The following is a 23,511-nucleotide window of genomic DNA, read 5'->3' on the forward strand; positions in this document are numbered from 1 at the left end:
CTCAGTTCCATCAGGTGGGGCGGGAGGAAGGGGGGAGGGAATTAGTGCCTGAAGTAAACCTGCAGATCAGACCATCTATGCTAGTCTACCACTACAAATCTATGGGAGAAGCGCTTGCGGTCTTTCCCTTGTAGCCCTTGGAACACTTGCCCACACCTCCGCCTCCTCCTCTTCCTCCTCTCTTTGAACTGCTTTCTCTATGGTCGCCCTTGCTCTCCTCTCAAGGCTCCTCAGCAATTCATAGGCCATGCCAGGCTGCCCATCTCATCCGGGTCCTTCGGCATCACAGCCGCAGTACGGCCTAGCGGGAGCGGCGGTGACGGGCAGAGGGGAGGCCCCAGGCAGAGACGCTCAGGAGGATGGCGGCGGAAGGGCCCGAGGCTCCCACCAGTCCCGGCGGGGAGGGGCTCCCAGGGGCTGAGGCTGGTGAGAGGAGGCCGGAGGGGGTCGGACCGGGCAGCCAAGCAACACAGTTGGAGCCTCCCTCCTCCCTGGCCGGCAGGGAGGGAAGGAGAGGAGCTGCTTCCTTTGAAACCCGGGAAATTTAAGGGACGTCCATCAATAAGGGACAGCAGCGGGACACAGCGCTGGGATAAGGGACTGTCCCTCCAAATAAGGGACGCTTGACAGCTATGGCTGGGATGGAGCCACCCTCCTGACACTTTTTTTGAACAGGTCTGGGGCAAGGTGGCGGCGAGATCAGGGCTGTGTGGTTGAACTGGCAGAATTGCCATATTGCCCCAACCTCACCATTGCTCTGCCCCCAGCCCCATCCAGGAAAGCAGGAGCAGCACAAGTGTCAGGATGGTGGCTTCATAGCTCCATCTCACTAAGCACAGCCACTACCAAACCCTGAACATCAATGCTCCACACTGAAACATCAGGTTGCAGGTCCCACTGCTTTGAAGAACCTTTTGTGCAACAGGTGGAGGGGGGACGTTTTAATAATTGTTTTAATATTTTCCCGTTTGGATTAAAATGAGGATAAAGAGATGAATTTTTAGAAGTTTGATTCTATTAATGTTTGATTGTGTGTGTTTTTTAATGATTGCTTTCCCCGTTTTTAACTGCTTTTATTTTAGCGGTAAGCCGCTTAGAGCCCCTGTCAGGGGAAAAGGCAGAGGCGAAACTAGGCTTTATTTCACCCTGGTCAAAGACCCAATTTGGAACCGCCTCATTATAAATCCTCTCTTCCAGGACGGCGGAAGATTTTACCAATGGCCTGTCCATTTAATGAGATGGGTTCATCTTTTCTTCAGCCTCCCTATCTCTGACTTTTTATGTTTAAGTGAAAGAATTAAATCTTAGGAAACACACAAGTAGTGGGTCAGATTCTGGGCTAACTTTGAAAGAAACAGCACGGGCTTCTGCCCTCAGAGAGGTAGAAGATTCGCCAAAAGCACTGCTAGCTCCTCTTGACACACTTCCGGTCTAAAATGGACCAAGTTCTCCACTCAGGCTTCCCTTGCGAGGTATATGCCTCTTCCCTCTAATGACGCAAGCGAGCGACGCCCATGGAGAGGCCCCTGACCAACGGCGGCCTTCAATCTTTTACCGTAAGTTTAGCCTGTGTGTGTGACTCTTAACTCTTTCTTATCTCTCTCTGATGACTCCCTTTACGACGTCTACGGGCCCTCCCATCTTTCTCCTGCGCATGCGGATGTCTTGCCCCATCTCTGATTTCCCCCCCAGTCCTCCTCCCGCGCACGCGCTCTTCTCTCTTCTCCTGCCGAGCTGCCGGGGTTAAGGTGGCAAGATGGCGGCGTCCTCTGTGTGCCGGGCCGCGGGTTGTGTGGTCAGCCGGGCCCTTCTTCGGGGTCCTCACGCTCCGGTGAGTGCCTGGCCGGGTGGGCCGCTGACGGGGTGGAAGAGGAGGAGGAAGGGGCGGCGGCGGTGCGTAGAGGGGGAGCGGACGAAGCGGGGAGTGTGTGCGGAGCCCGTGGGGAAGCCGCCCGCGAAGGTCACGGCGCCCGTCCTGGCCGCCCATTTCACCAGCCGGGCGAGGCCTAGTGGCTGAGAGCTGCCGGCGATGGAAGCGCAAATCGTGACATTCTACAGATATCGTGGGTTGCAGGCCCCGCCACCAACCTTCACGTCCCCCCCGGCGCTGCTGTTGCTAGGGCGGTGCTCATTTTGACAGCATCGCCACTTACCCTCCCATATCCCCACATTGGCCGTGTCCTTTGGAACAAAAATAAAACATGCCTCTGAGCACCTGCAGAGTGTTTTTCCTGCGCCCCGAGCAGCCTTTCTAAGACTTCATAAGAAGAGGCAGGGTTTCTTACTGAAATCAAGTGGTGCAGTTCTTTTTAGGCGTGTAGTACTGACCACATCTTGCTGGGTAGCTTTCTGGGAATACAATCCAAAAAAAGAGGAAGAAACATGTTTTCCAAAATATTTGTAGCGGTAGTCCCAGAGCTCTTCAGTTCATCGTTGAGCTAAAGTGAGATTGGGCAGAAGTTGCCAACTTGCCACGGTTAATGGGGATATAAAAATCTCTTTTTTGTTTTTGTGTTTCAAAATAAGCTTCTGATATGCGCATGTCATATTTGATTCATGGGATAATGGAATTAGGAGTTCAGGTCATTTAATGAAATTTGTTTTAATTGTTAGAGATGTTTCCCAAATGATTACATTGAATTTAAATAATGAGCTGTCTCTGTCATCAATCTATCTAGAAAGATAATCATTATTTTGACTTAGTATTTGGGGCAAGTTTAATACCTTTAAGTTTAATGTTCTGCTACAGGTAATTTATATGCTTTGTGGTGTTCATTTGTGTATTTCCCCAAGTGCATTTGCAAAGATTTAATGTAGCAATTCACAAGTTTATTTGAGGGAACCTCATTTTTCACTTTAAAAGATGTAGTTTTCAGTACTGGAAGGAAGATTTCATAAGGCATTATTTTTAGTTAATAGTAATTAGTACAATGATTGTAAAGCTTTTTTCTGCAAATCTTTATATTTAAAATTGAGATTGATTGAACAAAAATTGATTTTCTGCTGTGTTGGACCCTTATAGGAAGGAATTGGTTAGGTCAGTTAGATACTGGTGATGTAATACAGTGGACGCTCGAGATGTGAACATGATCCGTGTGGGAGGCACGTTCGCAACCCACAGCGTTTGCAACCCGCAGCGCTGTGTCTGCGCACGTGCGAGTCACAATTCGGTACTTATGCGCATTTTAGCGCTTTTGCGCATGCGCAAGTGCCAAAACCCGGAAGTAACCCATTCTGGTACTTTCTGGTTCGGCGTGGTGTGCAACTCAAAAACGCGTAACCTGAAGCATCTGAAACCCAAGGTATGACTACTGAAAACTCCATTCAGGTATATGATGTATGCATATCCCATGGTGTCCTCTTTCTGATCAGAAGTTATTTTTTGTATTAATGCTGTGATTTTTTTGGTGGTGGTCACATTTCAACACGTAGTTTCTGTAACAACATAAAATCGCATACAAGTAATTTTTCACATGATGTCTTTATATGACTCTTTGTGTATTTATCTTGTTATATGAATTGTGCTTTTGACAATAAACTTTTCTTTAGCCAGTTTTATGGAGTTTGACAAGAAGAGGAAGCACTGCATCTTATGCTCAGGTGCTGCATAATATTCCTGAGACACATGTCACCACTCTAGACAATGGCTTACATGTGGCTTCTGAACAATCTGGCCAGCCTACTTGTACGGTAAGCATAATATGGGGTTCTGAAAATTATTAGAGTCTCTGTTGTTTCAGTTACAGAAAGGTAGCCGTGTTGGTCTGCCATACTCAAAACAAACAAACAAACAAATTTCTTTCCAGTAGCACCTTAAAGACCAACTAAGTTAGTTCTTGGTATGAGCTTTCGTGTGCATGCACACTTCTTCAGATACACTAGTGTATCTGAAGAAGTGTGCATGCACACGAAAGCTCATACCAAGAACTAACTTAGTTGGTCTTTAAGGTGCTACTGGAAAGAAATTTGTTTGTTTGTCTGTTGTTTCAGTTGGTCCTATCTTCAGTTAAAGTTGGCTATTTTTTATTGAAGCATATAACCTGCCCTCTTTCTGAGTACTTATTAACTTGAAATAAGTACTATTTTGAAAAACAGAAAAGAAAATTCTAAAAGATAAATATCAAACTAAATGAGGAGCTAATTCCTCTCACTGATTCAAAAAATGTTCTGACTTCAGTGACTCTCCAGGAAAAGGAATTCACAGCTATGAAGCAGCAACTGACAGTGCATCTCTTTGGACTTTGCTTGCTTGTTCTTTGCTTGTTCCTGATCAATGGCAGTGATTCTCAGACTTTATTCTGAAGAACCCTAAGGTTCCTGTGGAAGCTTGTTCGGGGCTTCTCCATGAGAAGGCCAGAATGACACGCAAATGTTTCTGAAACATGCCCAGCGCAACTGATCTACTGTATAGATGGCTGTATAGCCATTGAGTATTTTCTTGGGTTTAGTTTCAGTTCATGCAGGGCAACAGTGAGGACCAGCTGGCTGAGCCAGTCCCTAAAATATGCTTCAGAATCTTCTATAAGACACACTGGACCTCTGGCCTCAGTAGACAAGTCAATGTGGAAAGATTTCTCTCAAGGTTAATGTCTAAAAACAACTCACCTAGAGTGATGATAGACATTGTAAGAAGATACAGGAAGAACGTATCTTGGTTATATGAGGTTTGAATGGCTCTGAAAAGTGTATGAAAGGCTAGTGAAATTCTGGAGTGTATTATGCTTTTGACATCCCATTGGCATATTTACTGGTTTCTGCCCATTATAGCCCTCAAATATTCATCAACAGCAGCCCTGTTTTTAGGACTTATTATAATGGCCACTTCATAGTTTTAAAGACAGTTTGCTGCTAAAGGAAAGAATTGCTCTTCTTACTAAAACACTCTTCTATAATGTAAATCTGGCTCACTTGGAGTACCTTAAGGCCATGGAGTAGAATAAATAACTTCAACCAGATTGCTAGAAATAGAGACACCTTTATAGTTCTAATAAGCTGTACCTACACTCAAGCCATTCCTAGGCATAAAATAATAAAATGCAATATATGACAATATTTTAAAAGCCATTGCTGCATATAATCAGTGGGATACAAATTGAGATTTTAAGAGCCTGATAATGAAAAGGTCTTAATTTGGCATGAAAACAGCCATAAGGAAGGTGCCAGGTAAGCATCTTTGTGGTGGCTATTCCACACCAGGGGTGCCATCACTGAGGAGGCTTTAGAACCAAACCCCTGTTGTACTTTCAGTTCCAATTATGCTTTGAACAAATTCAATTAGTAGAAAGGCTGTGCCTCAGTAAGAAATCCTCTGTAAACTACAAAATACAGGGAGAAATAGGGATTTAAGAGTGTAATTCTCTGTGTAGTGGAAATTGTAGGTAAGCTACTGCTTTCTGTGCACTCTGTCTTAATAGCAGACAAATGTCTGGAAAGTTGGTCTAATATGTAACGTATTTACTCACTATTTCTTTTTTGTCAGGTTGGGGTATGGATCAGAGTGGGAAGCCGTTATGAAACTGAGAAGAACAATGGAGTTGGCAACTTTGTGGAACACCTGGCTTTCAAGGTGAAGTGACAAGTTATTCTCTTCTCAATATCTTCTATATATTTTTGGAGAGTTGTTTGTCTGTTCACTATGCATTTGGAGACCTCTGAGGCTATTGTAACCAAATTTTGCATGATATTTCCTTAGATCATGGAGCAGGCTTTTGTCTTGTTTAGATACAGTTGATTGGCATTTTGAATCCTGCTAGCCCCGTCAGCTAGAGTTCTGTTAAGCAAGGATCTTTCAGTCAGAATCCTTAGGATCTTAGCAGCCTGCTCTCCTTCCTCCTTTCCTAAGCATGATATTACCTCTGATCCTTTATATCCCAGTCCACAAACAAACCAACATCAAAGATACATACAGTGGTACCTCGTAAGACGAAATTAATTCGTTCCGCGAGTCTTTTCGTCTTGTGAATTTTTCGTCTTGCGAAGCACGGTCAAGTCGCAACTGCATCTCTTCAAGCGGTTTTAAGAAAAAGGAAACAAACTTGCAAGACGTTTTCGTCTTGCGAAGCAAGCCCATAGGGAAATTCGTCTTGCGAAGCAACTCAAAAAACGAAAAACTCTTTCGTCTTGCGAGTTTTTCGTCTTCCGAGGCATTCGTCTTGCGAGGTACCACTGTACTTTTGCTTTAATGCCTTTTACAGACCAGTATAACTGGAATTCACACTTTACCTCATTGGTTTTTTTAGTATCTCATGAGATATTTACCAGCCAGCCAAGGTTAGCTAGGAAGCAAATTAAGTGCATATTCCCTCCCAATTTCTTTTACACAGTCTGATTGCTTTACAACCCACATAAAGATAATCAGGACAATACTAGTTAACAGGAAAAAAGAAAGACCAGCATTGGCAATGAGCGCATGACTTTGCTGTGATCTCTGTCAAGGACTTCTAGAAAAATCAGATTGATTGGATCATACCTATCTGATAGTTTCAGTATATTTGAGAAGAGCATGAATAACCTTTATAACGCACTGATTCTTCTCTGATCCACCATGATGTGTGTCTGTAAATTTAATCAGCCTGTTCTTAATTAATGTTTCTCCCATTATTCGCTGTGGCTGAAATCAAATTCTCATATTCCACTTTGTTGAGGAGAAAGAATAAAAATGTAATAAAGTGATTACCATGTCCTTTGTGTGGTGAATATTATTTGTACATATCCTCATGCAGGGAGAACTTGTGCTGACCACATCAGCGTGAATTCTTCAAATGCTTAGCATTTTTAAGGCATTCTGAAAGAGACTACTTTTTAAATAGTTTTTTTAATGGACTTAAGACAAAAGCTCTGTGGCAGTATTTTGTGACAGTGTTGAGTTGAATTTATGTTCTGTTGTGCAATTTGAGAGTTTCCACATATGTTTAAAATTCTGGTGCTTTAGCTACTGATACGTACTCATTATGCCCCCAGATATCCAATTGTTTGTCTATCTGTATTTCTTTAGGGTACAAAGAAACGCCCTGGTCCTGAATTTGAAAAGGAAGTTGAGAGCATGGGTGCACATCTCAATAGTTACACCTCTCGTGAGCAGACTGCCTTCTTCATGAAAGCATTAGCCAAAGATTTGCCCAAAGGTGGGGATATTGCTTTCTTTGCATTTGTGTTTAATTAGCTTTCAAAGGACAAAACAAATCCACAGGGTTTTTGTAGAAGGCTATTGTCAGCGCTGCCCAAGGTCTCAGCTCACACAAGACCAACGCTGCTTCGTTCTTTAGTATAAAAGTCTTTATTGAAGTTCAGTTTCACTTCCACACGCGCAGCGTGCAACGCTACGTCTGTAACTTTAGACCGCCGAAGCTCCGTCTGAATCTCCTTCCCCCTGACACCAGTTTAAGATTCTAGGCTTACTCCACCTCTTCCTCTGTTCCTTCCTTCTCTGGGTCCGCCTGCTAGTCGGGGTTTCACCCTTCCTACACTCCTCTGACGCTGAGTCCCCTGACTCTTCCCCCTCCCTCCTTCGGGCTTTAAGACCTGGCTCCCAATCCGGGTTTTCTGCTGTCCCGCGCTCCTGCACATTTGAACTTGGCGCGTGCGCACAGCCTCCCACTTTCCTTCTGACCGTTACACTTGTGTCACTGCTCCCTCCTTCAGGGAGGCTAGCTGGACCTGACCTTCCCTCCGTTTCCCCACTTTCCGATGGGGGCGTGGTCATCCCTGACTCATCTTCTCTCCCCGCTGGAGGAGAGGCTGGTCCTGACTCATGTGACTCTTCCCCCCACTGCGCTCTGGTGGGGGAGCTGGTCCTGATCCTCCGCTGCTCCCTTGGGAGTCCGCGCTGGCCCCTTGCTTCTGGTGCGTCCCCCCTGGGACCCCCCTTGCCCTTACCATAGGCGCCCCCTTCTGGGAATCTTCTGATTCGCTGGAGAAGCTCATGGAATCTCTCGGGTCACTGTCATATTCCCCTACGCTCCCCTCGGATTCCTCTCCTCCGCTCTCTATTTGCTCTCTCCCCTGTGCTTCTGCTCCTGAGCCTCTGACATCCATATTTTAATTGCACTTCCACACAAAATAATGGCTTTTGATTTAAGCCAATTTCAGTCAGCAGGAAGCAATTTTCCACATGATAACAGTGCATTAACCACTTGGCAGCCTGTGTGTTGTGGTTTCCTAAAGGAAGTTGCCCAGGGCTGGACAAATGGTTACTTTATTGCTGTCAAGAAGCAATTGCTTTCAGATGGCCAAAATTGGCCACAATAATCCCAGCAATTATCAAAAGATGTAAAATTGTGCTGCCTTGGCAGAAATTTCACTCTTTGATTATTTCATGAAATGCTAGTTGCATAGACCACCTACCCTATATGCTAGCAAAAGCTTTGTAGTTTAAGCACGTGAACTGTTCATTCAGGTCCATATAACAGCAACTGAGATGCAAACCCAAATGAGATGTTGGATTTCGGGAGGTGTAGGGATGGAGAATAATAGAAGCAGGGGAAGTATAAAACCAGCAGGATGGAGAAGAATGACAGACAGGAAATAAGATGGTGTGTTCTATTTGTCATCACTGGGGGGTTGGCTGTGTGGTAGCTTTATGATGCCATAAATGCTATATGCCGGTAGCAGTGTTAGAAACTGAGATATGAAATCTAGGAGCTAAATGGCACCTTAAACATAAGTTATGGGCACAACAACAGAATGTCTAGGCATGCCTTTTGATAACAAAGATACAAAGCTGAAAATGAATGAACTGCAGCTAAAATATTATGTTCATTTTTCACAGTCTAGTCCTTCCCCAGCCCACCCCCCTAATACTCTTAAGAGGGTCTCTTCTCCAGTCTTAAGAGAGTAGCTGGAAGTGGGGAGGCAGAAAAAAGGTATTCCTTTCCTTCCATTCTGCAGTTTTAATCTGAAATTTTGGCACAGTACTGTGCCTAGAGCTCAGAAACTGCTTGGTCTAATGAAATTTCCTATCACAAAATGCTCCTAAAACAATGGGAGTTTCGAACACTGGCCAGTGGTTCCCACTTGGTGGTCTGTGGATCCCAGGGTGCCTTTGGCACATACCCGTCAAATGCCTTTGGCACATACCCGTCAAATGTCCAGAACATCCCATTTTGGGGGGCCGTGCTCTCACGTGAAGAGCACAGCACCCAAAAACATGTGAGATTGCAGTGCCCCAAAACACATGTTTGGGGCACCATGCTCTCGCACAGGTCATGTGACTCATGCAGGAGTGCAGCCCAGAAGATGCACGCCCCAGTTTTGCACTGGGAGATGTTGGGGGGAGGGGTATGGTGGCACCATTCACATACCAGAAACTACAGCAGAGAAACCCGCATTTTCAAAAGTAAGGTCCATGGCTTGGCTTTTGAAAAACAGGAGAGTCGCAATTATTAGCTAATTGGGAACCACTACTGCTTATCTGCGTGCAAGTTCCTTTCTCGTCCAAGAATGTCTAGTTGTCTTCTCCTTTCAGTTTGGCAAGAAAATATGTCTTAAGTAGCATGTCTCTTCCCACCCCCACCCCTTGTTCTTTTCTTTTCTTAGCAATTGAGATTCTGGCTGATGTAGTGCAGAACAGCAGCTATGAGGATTCCCAGATTGAAAAGGAGCGGAATGTCATCCTTCAAGAAATGCAAGAACTTGATGGCAGCTTGTCCCATGTCGTCTTTGATTACCTGCACGCTACAGCTTATCAAGGCACTGCTTTGGGTCGGACTGTTGAAGGAACAACTGCAAATGCAAAGTAAGGAGAGCTTATTTCCTGGCTAATAAAGTGCCTCTGAAATCATTTCCCCTCCACTGCTGGGTTATATTTTATGGAGGTTCTTGTTTGAAGTAAATAACTGAAATAAATGGTAAGGTGTACCATACAATACATAAGGTAGCAAGGGCCTTAACAAAAGCAAAGAGAAGGTGTGTGTTTACATGGCAAGCATAGGATACTTTATACCAGGTTAGAACGTTGGTCTACCTAGCTCAATATTGTTGACACTGATTGACAACAGCTCTCCAGGGTTTCATGCAGGTGACATTCTTTGTCCTACATGGAGATGCTGGAGACTGAACCTGGGACTTCCTGCATTATTTTAACAGATGTTGAAAAGAAAAGGGGTAACATATTTTCAACAACAGGACTAAAAGCTTAACATACTAAACTTTAGAAAGAAGTTGCATTTGAAAGCAGATCAGTAGTGCAAGATGTTGCCAAGGACTTGACAGTCTGTATTTTTACAACTTTTATTAAGAATTGATCACTGTTGTTCCCTTTTTCCAAATAAAGCACTCTGGGTGAGGAAGAGTGGCTTGTCTAATACTTCCCTTCTGATCAGAGATCCAGATTGGCATCTCTTCAGGTTCATATCCAATGAAATGATTCTCATGCTAATATCCATGTGACTGAGACATTGATTACAATCCTGTGCACAGTTATACATATTTGAGAACCATTTTTAAAAAAAAAACCACAGGAATTAAGTATCCTAAGCAAGTTTGATTGCAGCAACTATCTGTTAGGAAGGAAAGGTAGGGTCTCCAGAGTGCTTAACATAGGAGTGCTTGACTTGCAGTGGTGTAAAAACTGCACAAGAAACTCATCTCTGCATATTTAATGTATTTTTTGTATTTTCATTAGGCATTTGTCCCATGCAAATCTAACAGAATATGTTGAGACTCACTACAAAGCCCCTCGCATGGTCCTGGCAGCTGCTGGAGGTCGGTACTAGTTTACTGTTAGGAATAGCTCATCTTTCTTAGACTGGCCTGATGTACAATTATATACCAATGTCAATAGGATTACAGTAGGGACCAGCATAGAGCAGATGGCAAAATATCTCAAGTCGGATCAGCCCATCAACTTCCCCTGGGAAGCTTAGAATCATGGCTAAATCATATTCCATGTCTTTTGAGTCCATGTTATGATTGAATGGACCACATTCCCAGTTTTGTTCCTGCTAGGGCAGCATAGCGAAAATGAAATCAATAGGACCTAAACTAACAGATAGGCTTGTTTACTTTTTTCCAGTTTCACATGAAATCAGATAAAATGTTTTTATGTAGTAAAAGACGTTTGAATAGATAGACTTGGTGAATAAATTTTCATTGGGGTGGGAGAATTAACTTTCCTGTAACAATATGCACTGCATAAACTTCTGCTAAACTACTTTTGCCCAAAGAGCTATCAGAGAATAAGATTTTAGCATGTTATGCAGCTGCCAAACAACAAAAAATTATTTTTTGTATTCTTTCTTGAATACAAAGTATTGTTGTCACTCCTTTTGCTTTCTTTACCAGGGGTCAGCCACAAAGAAGTCGTGGACCTTGCCAAGCAGCATTTTGGCAACGTTCCCTATGAATACAAGGAAGACACAATTCCCATTCCTCCGTACTGCCGCTTCACTGGGAGTGAGGTAGAGTCTTAAATACTTGGCATCCTCAACAAGCAGAGAGTGAATCTCAGAAAGTGTCGATTTCACTTAGGCAGTTCTTAATAGTGATAAAATAGTTTGCCGACTCCTTTAGTTTAGCAAAATTGTATTCCAGTCTTGAATTCACCACCCCAGAATATAGCCTCCCTCGCTCCTTTTTTTGTCAAACCCCTCTTTTTGGACAAACTATTGTAAGAGGCTGCTCTGTATTTATACATATTTTGAAGCTGAAAACCCAAGTATAGGATTGGAGTGTGCAGGCACAAAGATCCTGCATACGGATTCCTGTGCCTCCCTATTGTTTAAACTTGCTCTGCCCTCTTCTGTGCTATCTATCAGCAATATGTGGTGAGAGAGAAGAGTGCACAGTCTACTCCTGAAACCCGAACTCATTTCTCATGTGTGTGTTTTTCCAGATCAGAGTCAGAGATGATGATTTGCCTTTGGCTCATGTTGCTATTGCAGTGGAGGGACCAGGCTGGGCCAATCCAGACAATATTCCCCTTCTGGTAGCTAATGCAGTCATTGGGCGATACGATGTTACTTTTGGTGGTGGCAAGGTAAGTTCCTATGGGACTGAGATATCTATTTTGTAGTACTTGTAACAGTCTCCTCCCACATGCATTTCCATTTTTTATGCTAGCAAAATTTTACAGCATTTTGCAGTTTTAGGGAGATGAACCCATAGTGTGAAAATGTGGCCTTAATTTGATGATGTGTTTGAGTTAGTTGCATATGAGTTAAAATAGCAAAGTTCAGGTAGGCTATAATCATTATCATCATCATCTATTACTTGTACCCTGCCCATCTAGCCGGGCCTCCCCAGCCACTCTGGCCAGCTTCCAAGAGGATATTAAAATAAAATAAAATATCAGACATTAAAAACTACCCTAAACAGGGCTGCCTTTAAATTATCAGATCACGAAGCATAGTTCCAGATTTGCTAGGCTTGTCTGATGCTTCCACTATAAAGGAATGCCAAAACTGGTAAAACTGGAGGCTCTCATCCTTGTTGAAATCTCAAATTACGATAAAATCAAAAAATGATAGTCTCCATTATAGCTATATACTTTCAATATTTTTGTTTCCATTGAAGAGTGTAATGTGGAGATTGTATTTTCAAAAACCATAATTCCTGAATAGAGAGGGAATCTATTCAGTGAGTCTCCTCAAATCTAACACGGTCAGGTAAACATGAGTTGCCTGGAAAATGATTCTTGCCTTTCACATTCGGATATGCAGGTCTCCGGAAAAGGATAGGCTTGCGGAAGGCAAGATTACATGTCTTGGATTTAAAGTCTCATTGAGGGAACTCAAATCATTTAGAGTTGATCATCAGTTCACTACATGTGTTTGCTGCTGGTGAAGTGCTTGAGTCGGTCTGCATTTAGGCACTTTGAACAGTCAAGATATACTTGGATTTTGACTTCTTGATGCACCTGTTTGTGCTATCTTCATGCACTTAGATAATTCAGCTACTGCTAGTCATGAGAATAGAACCACAAACTGCTGTGTGTTTATCCTTGACTATCAACATGAATATAAATCTGAGAATGTGCTCCTTGATGTCTTTCTGGCAGGTGTCAACAAGGGTTGTAGCTCATTGTATGTCCCTTGCATATAGAAACCCCAGGCTTAACCCTTAATATCTCCAACTGATCTGCTTCTGATTAGGGTAATTGAAAATAGGACAAGTGAGACAATGGTCTCGTTCATTGTATTCAGTCTGGTTTTTGTAAAAAAAAAAATCAGCAACAACTAGTGCCCCAAATTTGGGGGGTGGAGAGAGCAGTGACTGCACTGCACTGCAACATGAAAGTGCATACTGAGTGAGGCAAGGACTTGGGATTCTCACATGGCAAGTTTGAAACAATCTCCAAAGCAGTAATTGCCAGGCTATCCCCTTTGGTTTTCTGACTTACATTCTCATAGTATCTGTGCATTTGAGGAACAGTCTCTGTCACAGAGTGCAGGTGGTTTTCATCCACAGTCACAGTGGTCTATGATGTCTGTGTTTTCTGCTTCCTTAATTTTAACTTCTTGGTGGGTTTGGTGGGCAAACCAGATGGCCATAACTGGTCATAATTATTTTACCTACAGAATCAGTCGAGCAGGCTGGCTAGAATTGCTGTGGAAAACAAGCTGTGTCAAAGTTTCCAATCCTTCAACACTTGCTACTCTGACACAGGTCTGTTCGGTTTCTATTTTGTTACTGATGCTATGAATGTTGAAGACACACTGCACTTTGCCCAGGGTGAATGGTGAGTATGAACTCATTGCCAGCTCTGTTCCTACAAAACTTGCACTGCAGGGGAGTCAGTACATTGAGTTAGCTTTACAAATACTAGGTGTAGACAGAACAGTACTGTATAAGGCTTCACAATGTATCTCATTGCAACCTATCTATGACACGTGCAAATCTCTTGGGGCCATAGGTATTGAAAATGTCAATTAAGTCTATTGAAGAAGAAACATCCATTACATGTGTTATATAGAAAAGAATATGAATAACATTGAGGGCTGATATACAGACATCACCTCATTCAGGATATCAACTCATTTGTCCATGTTTGTGCTGCCTTTTGATCACTTCTTATATGGCTTGCACCTCTCAGGTTTTGTCTACTGATTAGTAACCATAGTAAAGATTTAATATTGAGCCTATGAAAACATGAAAGGCAGAGTCGCCTAAAAGTGGTTGGCATTTGATTAACATTTCCCCACTGCTCCCTGTGCAGGATGCGCCTCTGTACCAGTGTGACTGACAGCGAGGTGAAGAGAGCCAAAAACATTGTTCGTAACACACTGATGGCTCAGCTGGATGGTATGATTTTTTTTAAAAAAAGTTGGGTAGTTCCTGCTTTGCACTTTCTGAGTGGATCTTTGAATGTTTCTCCAGGCCCTGACTCTCACTTGGATGTATTTGACATCTATAAATTCTAGTAAGCTTTTTCCTGTAATCTGTCCATTGTGTGCAACTTCTGGAGCAGGAAGGCTACTGTTGGTAACGCAATTATCTGTGCCCGTCAGAAACAACACAGTCTTTCTTCTGCTCCCTCTTGTCTTTATCACTTGGTTCAGATTCGGAGCTTCCTAGATGAGACCCATTTGTCTCCATGATAGAAAATAAGTGGAGCTGACATGAGATTAAAATAAGTCTCAACTATATGAATTTTAGTCCGCTTGCATATGGTTAAGATCATTAGCTTGGATGAAGCACAAATACGTTATAGGAACCATCATCTTTGAAGAACCAGTCCTTCCTAGGAGCAAAACGGGGAGTGTCTCTTAAGATAGTCCTGGGACTCAATATGGCACTCCAGATACTTCTATCTGACCCTTGATAATGCCACTTGTTTGCCTGGATTTGTGTGTGTGTGTGTAAACCTTTAAGTATAGCTGAACTATAGTCCTATCTGTGGCTTCACCTAATTCTTGCCTCCGGCCAGAAACAAGTCTATTCTATTGTAGCTTTCTGAAATGAATTTCTAAAAAGACCATATAACAGGGCCTGTTAAATGTAAGTTCGCAACAGGTGCTGCTTGCATAGTCTTACGTAATGTTCTTTACATCTTAAAACACAGCTTAAGTTTTCCACTGACAATTGACTAATTCATATATTCCAGGTACCACTCCTGCATGTGAGAATATTGGAAGCCATCTGCTGAACTACGGACGCCGGATATCTCTGGCAGAATGGGATTCCAGAATTTCTGTAGGTATCTTTATTAAACCGAAGGAGAAGTTAAATATACTTGCATTTCTGGAACATAATACTTGTCATTGAAAGCTGGACCTTCTGCATAGTTCCTTTTTAACAACAACTACCGGTAGGTGGTTATGTTCAACTTAAATATCTGTATAGCATATGTAACCACCTGCTCATCAGCAGTGAACTTAAAGAACTCAAGATCAGGAAATCAAGCCTAGATACCCCCGTTTTGTACAGATCTGGAACCCTGGTCACAACATACAAAAATGTTTAGGAAAGTGTATTGTGATTCTTGAAGTGCAGTCCTGGCATGTTTGAGGCTAATTGGATGGGCGCTGCAGAAAATTGTAAAGCTTTCCTATGTATCTTGAGAGAAAGACATTGTAGATGATCTTAGAAATCACTGAACCTTGTGAGATCCTTCCAGCTTGAGAGTTCTGCCAGCCATGACAAGGTCCTTGGCTAGCAGTCTGCTGGGTAGTGGCAAAGTAATACCTCCGACTTTATTGATTGAAGTGTAATCCTCTGCTTTTCTCTGACACTTCTAGGCGGTTGATGCAGCAACAATTCGGGAAGTCTGCAGCAAATATCTCTATGACAGATGCCCAGCTGTTGCAGCAGTTGGTAAGTGGTTATGCCTTGTATGTTTTCATCTTCTTGGGAGATGAAAAAGGACATAAATGGTAGCTGCTTTCATTAGAAACCTTGGTTTCTGGGGGGTGGAGGGTGTTTCATAACACCACTTACCTATTTTGGCCTTTATTTGGCTTCATCTCTGTTTGAGCTGCTTCAGATTAGCCATGCCAAATTAATCACCTGCTCCATTTGGCGAATCAGGTTTGATCTGAGCACTTGAGGCAGTACAAGTCTGCACGCCACCCTTTTTACATCTCCCGTTACGAGAGAGCTACGATTTTAACCGAGTAGGGCTCTGGCAACATTTGTAAAATGTTTCATTTGGGGTCAGTTTCATTTATGCAACGCTAGCAGGTGGGCTGGCTCGTTGTAGCAGCATTCCTGCATCTTTGACTGCCAGCCAAGGAAGCGCTTCCCTTGGAAAACCTGCCTGAACAGCTTGGTTACTTAAAGGAGCTGGTGATTCCTCCATCGCACACTGCAGTCATTAAAGTTTCCACCTAAGTCTTCAAAGCAAAGCTCTTTGGAAGGGGCTTTCCAGACAAAACTGGGAGTCTATAAAATCCCCTCAAACACCATATTGTCTGAGACTTGGATTTTGCCCTGCTGCTGAATCAAACATCTACTATGGGGATTTGGGCTCTGAGGAGCCTAGGACAGAGAGACACATTGTTACAATTGATCTTAAGTCTTTCATAGCCGTCGGGTAAGACTAGCTCTGCTTTAGCTGATTTAAGACCATAGTAGTTTTAGTGTGGATTAGAGAGGAGCGGGACAGCAATGATGCCAGATGTTTTCTTGGCTGTGTTTTCTAATGACCAACTCTCTTTCTCTCTCAGGACCCATCGAACAACTTCCGGACTACAACCGTATCCGCAGCGCCATGTACTGGCTCCGTTTCTAGGCTATGTTGTATGCAGAGTGGAAGCGAGGCAGCGAGGGTAATGAAGGGCCCTCCCCTCTGGGTCTGTTCTTGTGGGTTCCTTGTGTGCCAGTGGCAAGATGGGCTCCATGACTGCTGTACAAACATTCTTCTTTATCGTTGTGTAAGAGGTGCGTCCCAGAGAGCTAAATAAATTAAATTTAAATGGATTTGGCATCCAGTGTTTATGGCTAAATTGCAATGGAAGTGACTCATGGGGGCTGAGGGCATTTTTCTTCATCTTTCCAAGGAGGGAGCACTTTTACCGTTCAAATCTTGCTTACACTTGTCTCCAGTATCATTTAACCCTCGCAACAACCTCTTTAAAAACTTTGTGACCTGCGCTTTGCTTTAGCCTGTGAAAGGAGTTCACAGGGAAGGGAGGGGGGAGGCCTTAAGCAAGCAGGAATTAGTGTTTTTGCCTTAGTGGGAAACTGTGAGGCTTCATTCCGGCTTTTTGCACCAAATATGCAGGAAGAAGGAGAAGGTGGCATGTGGATACAGTGGTACCTCGGGTTAAATACTTAATTCGTTCTGGAGGTCCGTTCTTAACCTGAAACTGTTCTTAACCTGAAGCACCACTTTAGCTAATGGGGCCTCCTGTTGCTGCCGCACCGCTGGAGCACAATTTCTGTTCTCATCCTGAAGCAAAGTTCTTAACCCAAGGTACTATTTCTGGGTTAGCAGTGTCTGTAACCTGAAGTGTATGTAACCTGAAGCGTCTGTACATGGATTTCTACCGCCGCTGCCCCTTTCCCTGCTACTAGAGGAAAGGAAGCACTTCTTTGCTTTTACCTAGAGAGCAGAGTGGTGGTGTGATATTTTTCTCCACTGCTTTTTAAAATGAATATTGTTACATAGCCCTCAGCTGTGTTCCCAGAGCAGTTTACACAAATAATAAGATTGTTCCATTTCCACATTTAAAAGTTTTTTGTTTTTTTAAATCCGCCCATAATATATATTTAAATATGCATTTGCTCCAAGAACTTAAATTTAGATACACATTTTGATACAAACTACTAAGAATTGTCACAACATTCAGAGCAGTATGGAATCTAGTGGGTGATGAAGCAGCAAGCCAAACATTAGTTTTAGCAATACACAGATTGGGATAGTTCACTTAGGAATTTGCAGCTATTGAATCATCAATAATTTTTACCCTCACAGTGGACTTATTCAGTGGCTTTGCATTTGGTGGTTTGTTTCGACTAGATGGCAGTCCACATGTTGGGAGAGGGGGTTATTCATGTATTGATTATGTGGATCAGAGGGTGCAAACCTCCAAATTTAGTATCTTTCATATGCTAGGAATATGCAGAACATGTATTTCTAAAAGCCCAGCTTCTCTTGTGCCTTTTAAATCCCACAGTGAATCCAGCAAAGTTTCTCCACAAGGTGGCACTAGTTTATTACTTTTAAACTCTTGCAGCGCAAGTCACTGTTAATGTTTTATTCTTGGGTTACGTATCCTTGGAAGTTCCATTTCATTTCTAGACGTTGCCCTGACAAGTGGGTTTAGGAATAATGTCAGAGCTTCCAGGAGTTAGTCATAGGACTTGAGACTAATCCAATAAATAAACCATTTGTGCCGAATCTGGGTGTTTATTTACAATCGGTGTCTGAACCTTCGGTTTATTAGGCAAGTTTGAAATTGTTAAAGCGTTCTTGCTGTAATTTGTACTGAAACTGTCATTGCAAGCTCTGGCTCGTTGAATCTGCTGCTAAACATCTAAAAACTAACTTCCAGGGCCAATAAACCATTCCACCTTAGTTTATGGGTATAATTTTGCCTTAATCCTTTTTCTCCCGGTTGGCGTGTTCCATTACAGCACTAGGTGAACAAAATGCATGGCCATACATATGGTCTCAGAGCTGAGGTGAAGGAGTGGACCGGTCATTTTATAGCTGTCAAGATATAGGTCTCCTGACATAAGACAGGGGAGATTAATTTGGGGGGTGTTGGAGGGGTCAAGGGCCACATTAGCTCATGATTAAGGGCCACATGTTAAAGTAGGTGTGACCTTTTTTTTAAAAAAAAGGGACATTTGGGGGGAAATTGGGTGAGGGTGTAGTACAAACCTTTTGGCATTACGGCAGGAGACTAGCAAGTGTGGTTGGTAGTCATTTTTTAAAAAAATAATTAAAAATGGATGATTTTTTTTGGCCACAAGAAACCTTTTGGCACTACAGCAGAAGACTATTGAAGCAGTCAAAATTAATTTTATTTAATCACAAGTTGGAGGGTGCTGGGTTCAACCCATGGACCATGGGTAACTTCCCCTCTTTCTGTGGGGCACCCCTCAGTAAAATATTCAGCCACCTGTTATGATCCTGCTGGCCTTCCAGCTGAATCTGTAGGTCTCTGACTGCCTCAGATAATGTATTTAACCAGGACTGAGTTTTTAAAATGAGACCTGAGGCCTCCTTAACCATCCCTGATGTGAGAGAAAGAGTTTGCATGCAAATGCTTTCATAAACAGTTTCAAGGCATTAACCCAGTCCTCTTCATCAATCATTGAATTTGCTGAACCAATTCCTCTGCACCTGACAACTCAGCTTGGTCTTCTTTGCCATTTTTTCCTTCCTTTGCTCAATGTGATTGCACCATTATTGCCTCGTCAGTTTTATCTGCAGCGTCAAATAAGACCTCTTTCCTGCATGGATGGGAAGCCAACTTACTTTTTTTTCTTCTTGCCATGTTTGAACCTTTTGTTGCAACCTCTCACTTCAGTTCCATTTTAGGAGCAAATATGAGTAATGATTTTAGCTCTCCTCTGATCCAGGAAGTCTTGGGAACTGGAGCAAAATAGGATTGTGTGTCCATCTTGGCTGCCGCCAAGCCACACACACACCCCAACTTACCCTAAAATCCAAGCCAGCGACTTCCGTTCGTAAATCTTGCCCATCTGTTTGACTTTGGAAATATAGGTTTCATACGCTTATAGCTGCTTCATTTTAGATGATCTAACAGAACTGAGTTGCCAGAAGGCAGCCAATTGCTAGTTGCCATTCTCAGAATGCTAACTGATGTCCAGTGACAGCAACTGGTAGCATTTTTCAGATAAGGAGATGCATGCCATTTTAAAGAAGTTGACTTGAACTACAGTCATACCTTGGGTTGAAGTTGCTTCAGGTTGAGCGTTTTCGGGTTGCACTCTGCAGTGACCTGGAAGTAATGGAACGCATTGCTTCCGGGTTTCGCTGCTCGCACATGCGCAGTCAAAATGACGTCATGCGCAGAAGCGGCAAATCGTGGCAGACGCGGATTGCGTACACTTCAGGATGCGAACGGGGCTCCGGAATGGATCCCGTTCATATCCAGAGGTACCACTGTATTGCTATTTGTCTTCAGAACACAGTACAGAGGTAACATTTTATATTTGATTGCAGGAATGTAGCACACACAAAACACCCTGTTCAGCTTTAACCAGCCAAGGTTTGCATAATTTCCAACGCATTGTCAGGACTGGTCGTTCTCCTCTTCAGATCACCACACAAACGCTTCTTGTTCTTTTATAACTTTTTATTGTGTATTAACAAAATAATCTTATAAACAGTTCTTAACTATTATTCCTCAGAGTCACTTATTTCAGATACCTTCTGAGCTCTGCTTCTCCGTGACCAGCCACCCTCAAAATGGCGAAGGCGCCTTTTCCTTCGTTTTCCCGCTCTTTTTTCTAACCTCCTGGCTAGAGCTGGCCTGTATCTCCCCTCCTCCGAATCTGAGCTAGAACTTAACCCTTGCCTTTCCTGTGAACAGCCGGTCCCTCCCTGTTGTTCCTCTTGCTCCCTTCTATTAGATTCACTGCTCTCCTTCCCCCCTTGGGGAATGCTTTCTCCCTCTGATAAACTGAAAACTTCTAACTCTTCCCTGACACGCATAGTAGCTTGAATTTTGTGGCCTTATACTGCTCACCAGCCTAATGCAAGTAACATTGCTTGAATTCACCAGCTAGCAACTGTGCATAAATCTGAGTTAGGGATGCAGAGGGGTTGCTACTGGGGACATGCTGACATAGAAATGCAGGCTTGCTTCCTTCTCTCAGTTTGCAATGGAATCTTGCCTGGAGCCCTATTGGGGGCTTGCATTTTGATCATCCCCTAGTGGATTGCTGAGTCACTGGGTCTCCAAGCACTTGCTCTTGCTGGTTCAGGAATTCAGCGCCCGGAGGAGACGAAACTTTAAACTGGCTGGCACACTGCTTCTGCTAAATGAGCCACCCAATTCAGCTCCTCCGTTCATTCAGGGACAGCTTTTATCTGAATGAATCTCAGATTTGGAAAAGAGCACGTTCAAACCCTTGCATAACAACTCTACCTTGCATACTTTTCTTCTCCTGCTTCTTGAAAAACATGAGGCCACCTGCTTTCTCCTGCACACCTTTTCTTTTCATGCCTCTTGTTTGGAACAGGGGACAAAAGAGGGGAAGAAATGCTCTATGGGACAGGAGGGGACTTTTTCACAAAAATTATAAATGGCTGCTTGAGTGACTTATTTGATCCCTCCTGCAGACAATGCGGGATTGTTCCTGCGATGAAATCTGTGAAGCTTTGAACCTAGGTAGTTTTCTACCATCAGGTGTTTTCTCCAAACAATGGCTTTCTAACAGTATATTAACACAAGCTAAACTGGTTCTTTGATCCAAACCTAGCAAGCCTCCCGCCGTACTCTGAAAATTGTGCAGGTACATCAAGTGGTACCTTTTGGCCGATCCATTCATTGTATCCCTTCAGCTTCTTACTTTGCTCCTCCTAACACACTTGTGTGCTTATGGCACTGTGGGAAAGAAGAGCCAGCCTGTTGTCCTCCAGATGGTGCTGAACTTCCTGAGCCCAGATAATTGGCCAGTTGTCTACTTTAGATGAGGCCGTACTCTCCTTGGAACAGCAGGTTCATAGTTTAGACGTACTCCTGGATCCATCTTTGTTGCTGGAGGTCCAAGTGACCTCTGCCTAGGTGTCCCTTCTACTACCTTCAGCTGGTAAGACAGCTACAGTCATTTCTGGACCATGATAGCCTTTCCACTGTCATCCATGCGCTGGTAACCTCCAGGCTGGATTACTGCAATGCGCTCTATGTGGAGCTGCCCTTGAAGTTGGTTCAGAAGCTGCAGCTGGTGCAAAATGTGGTGGCAAGATATCACTAATGTGTTATCCTGCTATTGAAAGAATGGCATTGGCTGACCTATCCTAGGATAGGTTCAATGTGCTGGTTTGGGGTATAAACACCTATAAAACTTAAGGCTAGGATGCGTGAAAGATAATATAATCCCTTATATACCCAATTGATCACTACACTTTGCAGGTGAGGGTCTCCCAAAGATACCATTTTATCAGGAGGTCCATTCTGCACAAATTAGGAATTGGTCATTTAGTGTTGTGGCGTTTACCCTTTCGAACTCCCCTTGAATATTAGACAGATGCTGAAGACCTTCCTCTCCCAGCAAGCCTTTTAAGTTGAGATCTGCATCTGCACTGGGATTGTTATAAGCAGTTTTTAGAGTTTATCCCTTGTTTGCCACCCTGGTCTCCTTTGGGAGGAAGGGTGGGCTATAAATTTAACAGCAAGCAAATAAAATAAATAAAAACCTCCTCTTTAGAGCAGTCAAGAACACACGAGCTGGAAAACAGGAGATCAGGGCAAGCATTCCTCCAACTGCTTGCTGGGGGAACTCCCAATCCTGGGTTTAGCTCATTGTTTCGACTTGTTTTCAGGGTGAATGGTTTTACAGGGGTTGTAATTGAAGTTCTTTCAGCTCCCAGGTCTACAATGGAAGTTGTAAGGTAGGATGTGCAGGGAGTCTTTCCCCTTTAGAACAAGCTGCTCCTTTGATATGTGAGAAGTACCTGCTTGGAATTCTCATCTCTTGCCAAGTGACACTCCATAGCAGCCAATTGTCTGTAATTGCCTCACCTGAATTAAATTACCACCCCCTCCCCACTTGGGAATGGCTGTTGATGCTCATCATAGCTACAAAGCACTGCTTGTCCTCAAGGAACCCTTCCACCACAAAGAGCTGCCTGAGATTAAACGAGAAGGGCTGTCGCTCAGCACCCTTCCGGCTGCATTGGATCTACTCCACTTGCCCGTATTCTTAATTTGATTGGTACAGGGGAGAGCTGCCCCTGCCTCGCATAGCAGGGGGTAGAATGCAACACAAACCTGAAACACATTAGCATGCGCACAGTGGCTCAGTGTGTATTGGCAGTGCCTGGCGAAATAATTGCGCCCTCTAAGTTTGTGGGCATCGTGCGGGTGGACAGGTGGACTTTGCTGCCTGTGTAGTTACTTATATTTGTGACATTGTGGGGGGCTGGACAAGGTTTCCCAACCTTGGGTCTCCAGCTGGTTTTGGACTACAATCCCCATCAATCCTGACCGCTGGTCCTGCTAGCTAGGGATCATGGGAGCTGTAGTCCAAAAACAGCTGGAGACCCAAGGTTGGGAAACCCTGGACTAGATGACCCTCAGACTCCCATCCAACTCTCTATGAACCAAGGGAAGGGCCTGTTCTGCAGCAGCACCTCAGCTATTGAATGTCCTCCCCCCTGAAATGTAACTGGCGCTGATGCCAATAAGCATCTATCTGGCAAGTATCTTTCTCTGAACCAAATCCCACACTGTCTTTGCTTGCTGTTCCCTTTGGCCACACCCACATTTAAAGCCACACCACCTTAACAGTCATTGCTTTCCCTAAAGAATCTCAGGAACTGTAAAGGGTGCTGGGAACAGTGCCTTTGTGAGTGGTAAAGATCTGTTTTGCTTGTAAGTATGGGAAAGAATGTAGGAAATGGTGCCTATGAACCCCATTTCAGCAAGGATTCAG

General features: G+C 43.6%; 1 protein-coding gene across 1 annotated transcript; it reads left to right on the plus strand.

The window, feature by feature from the left end:
- Positions 1 to 1,715: 1,715 nt before the first annotated feature.
- Positions 1,716 to 16,854, plus strand: LOC128408345 (cytochrome b-c1 complex subunit 1, mitochondrial). The gene is made up of 13 exons (XM_053377939.1): positions 1,716 to 1,831; positions 3,550 to 3,690; positions 5,480 to 5,566; positions 6,995 to 7,124; positions 9,535 to 9,733; positions 10,622 to 10,701; positions 11,281 to 11,396; positions 11,831 to 11,974; positions 13,515 to 13,675; positions 14,153 to 14,238; positions 15,041 to 15,129; positions 15,675 to 15,750; positions 16,602 to 16,854. Exons 1-13 carry the CDS (start codon positions 1,757 to 1,759, stop codon positions 16,664 to 16,666), a joined length of 1,449 nt encoding a protein of 482 aa, XP_053233914.1. The 5' UTR covers positions 1,716 to 1,756; the 3' UTR covers positions 16,667 to 16,854.
- The last annotated feature ends 6,657 nt before the right edge of the window (positions 16,855 to 23,511 follow it).

This window comes from Podarcis raffonei, chromosome 2, assembly GCF_027172205.1.
Source record: "Podarcis raffonei isolate rPodRaf1 chromosome 2, rPodRaf1.pri, whole genome shotgun sequence".
NCBI lineage: Eukaryota > Metazoa > Chordata > Lepidosauria > Squamata > Lacertidae > Podarcis > Podarcis raffonei.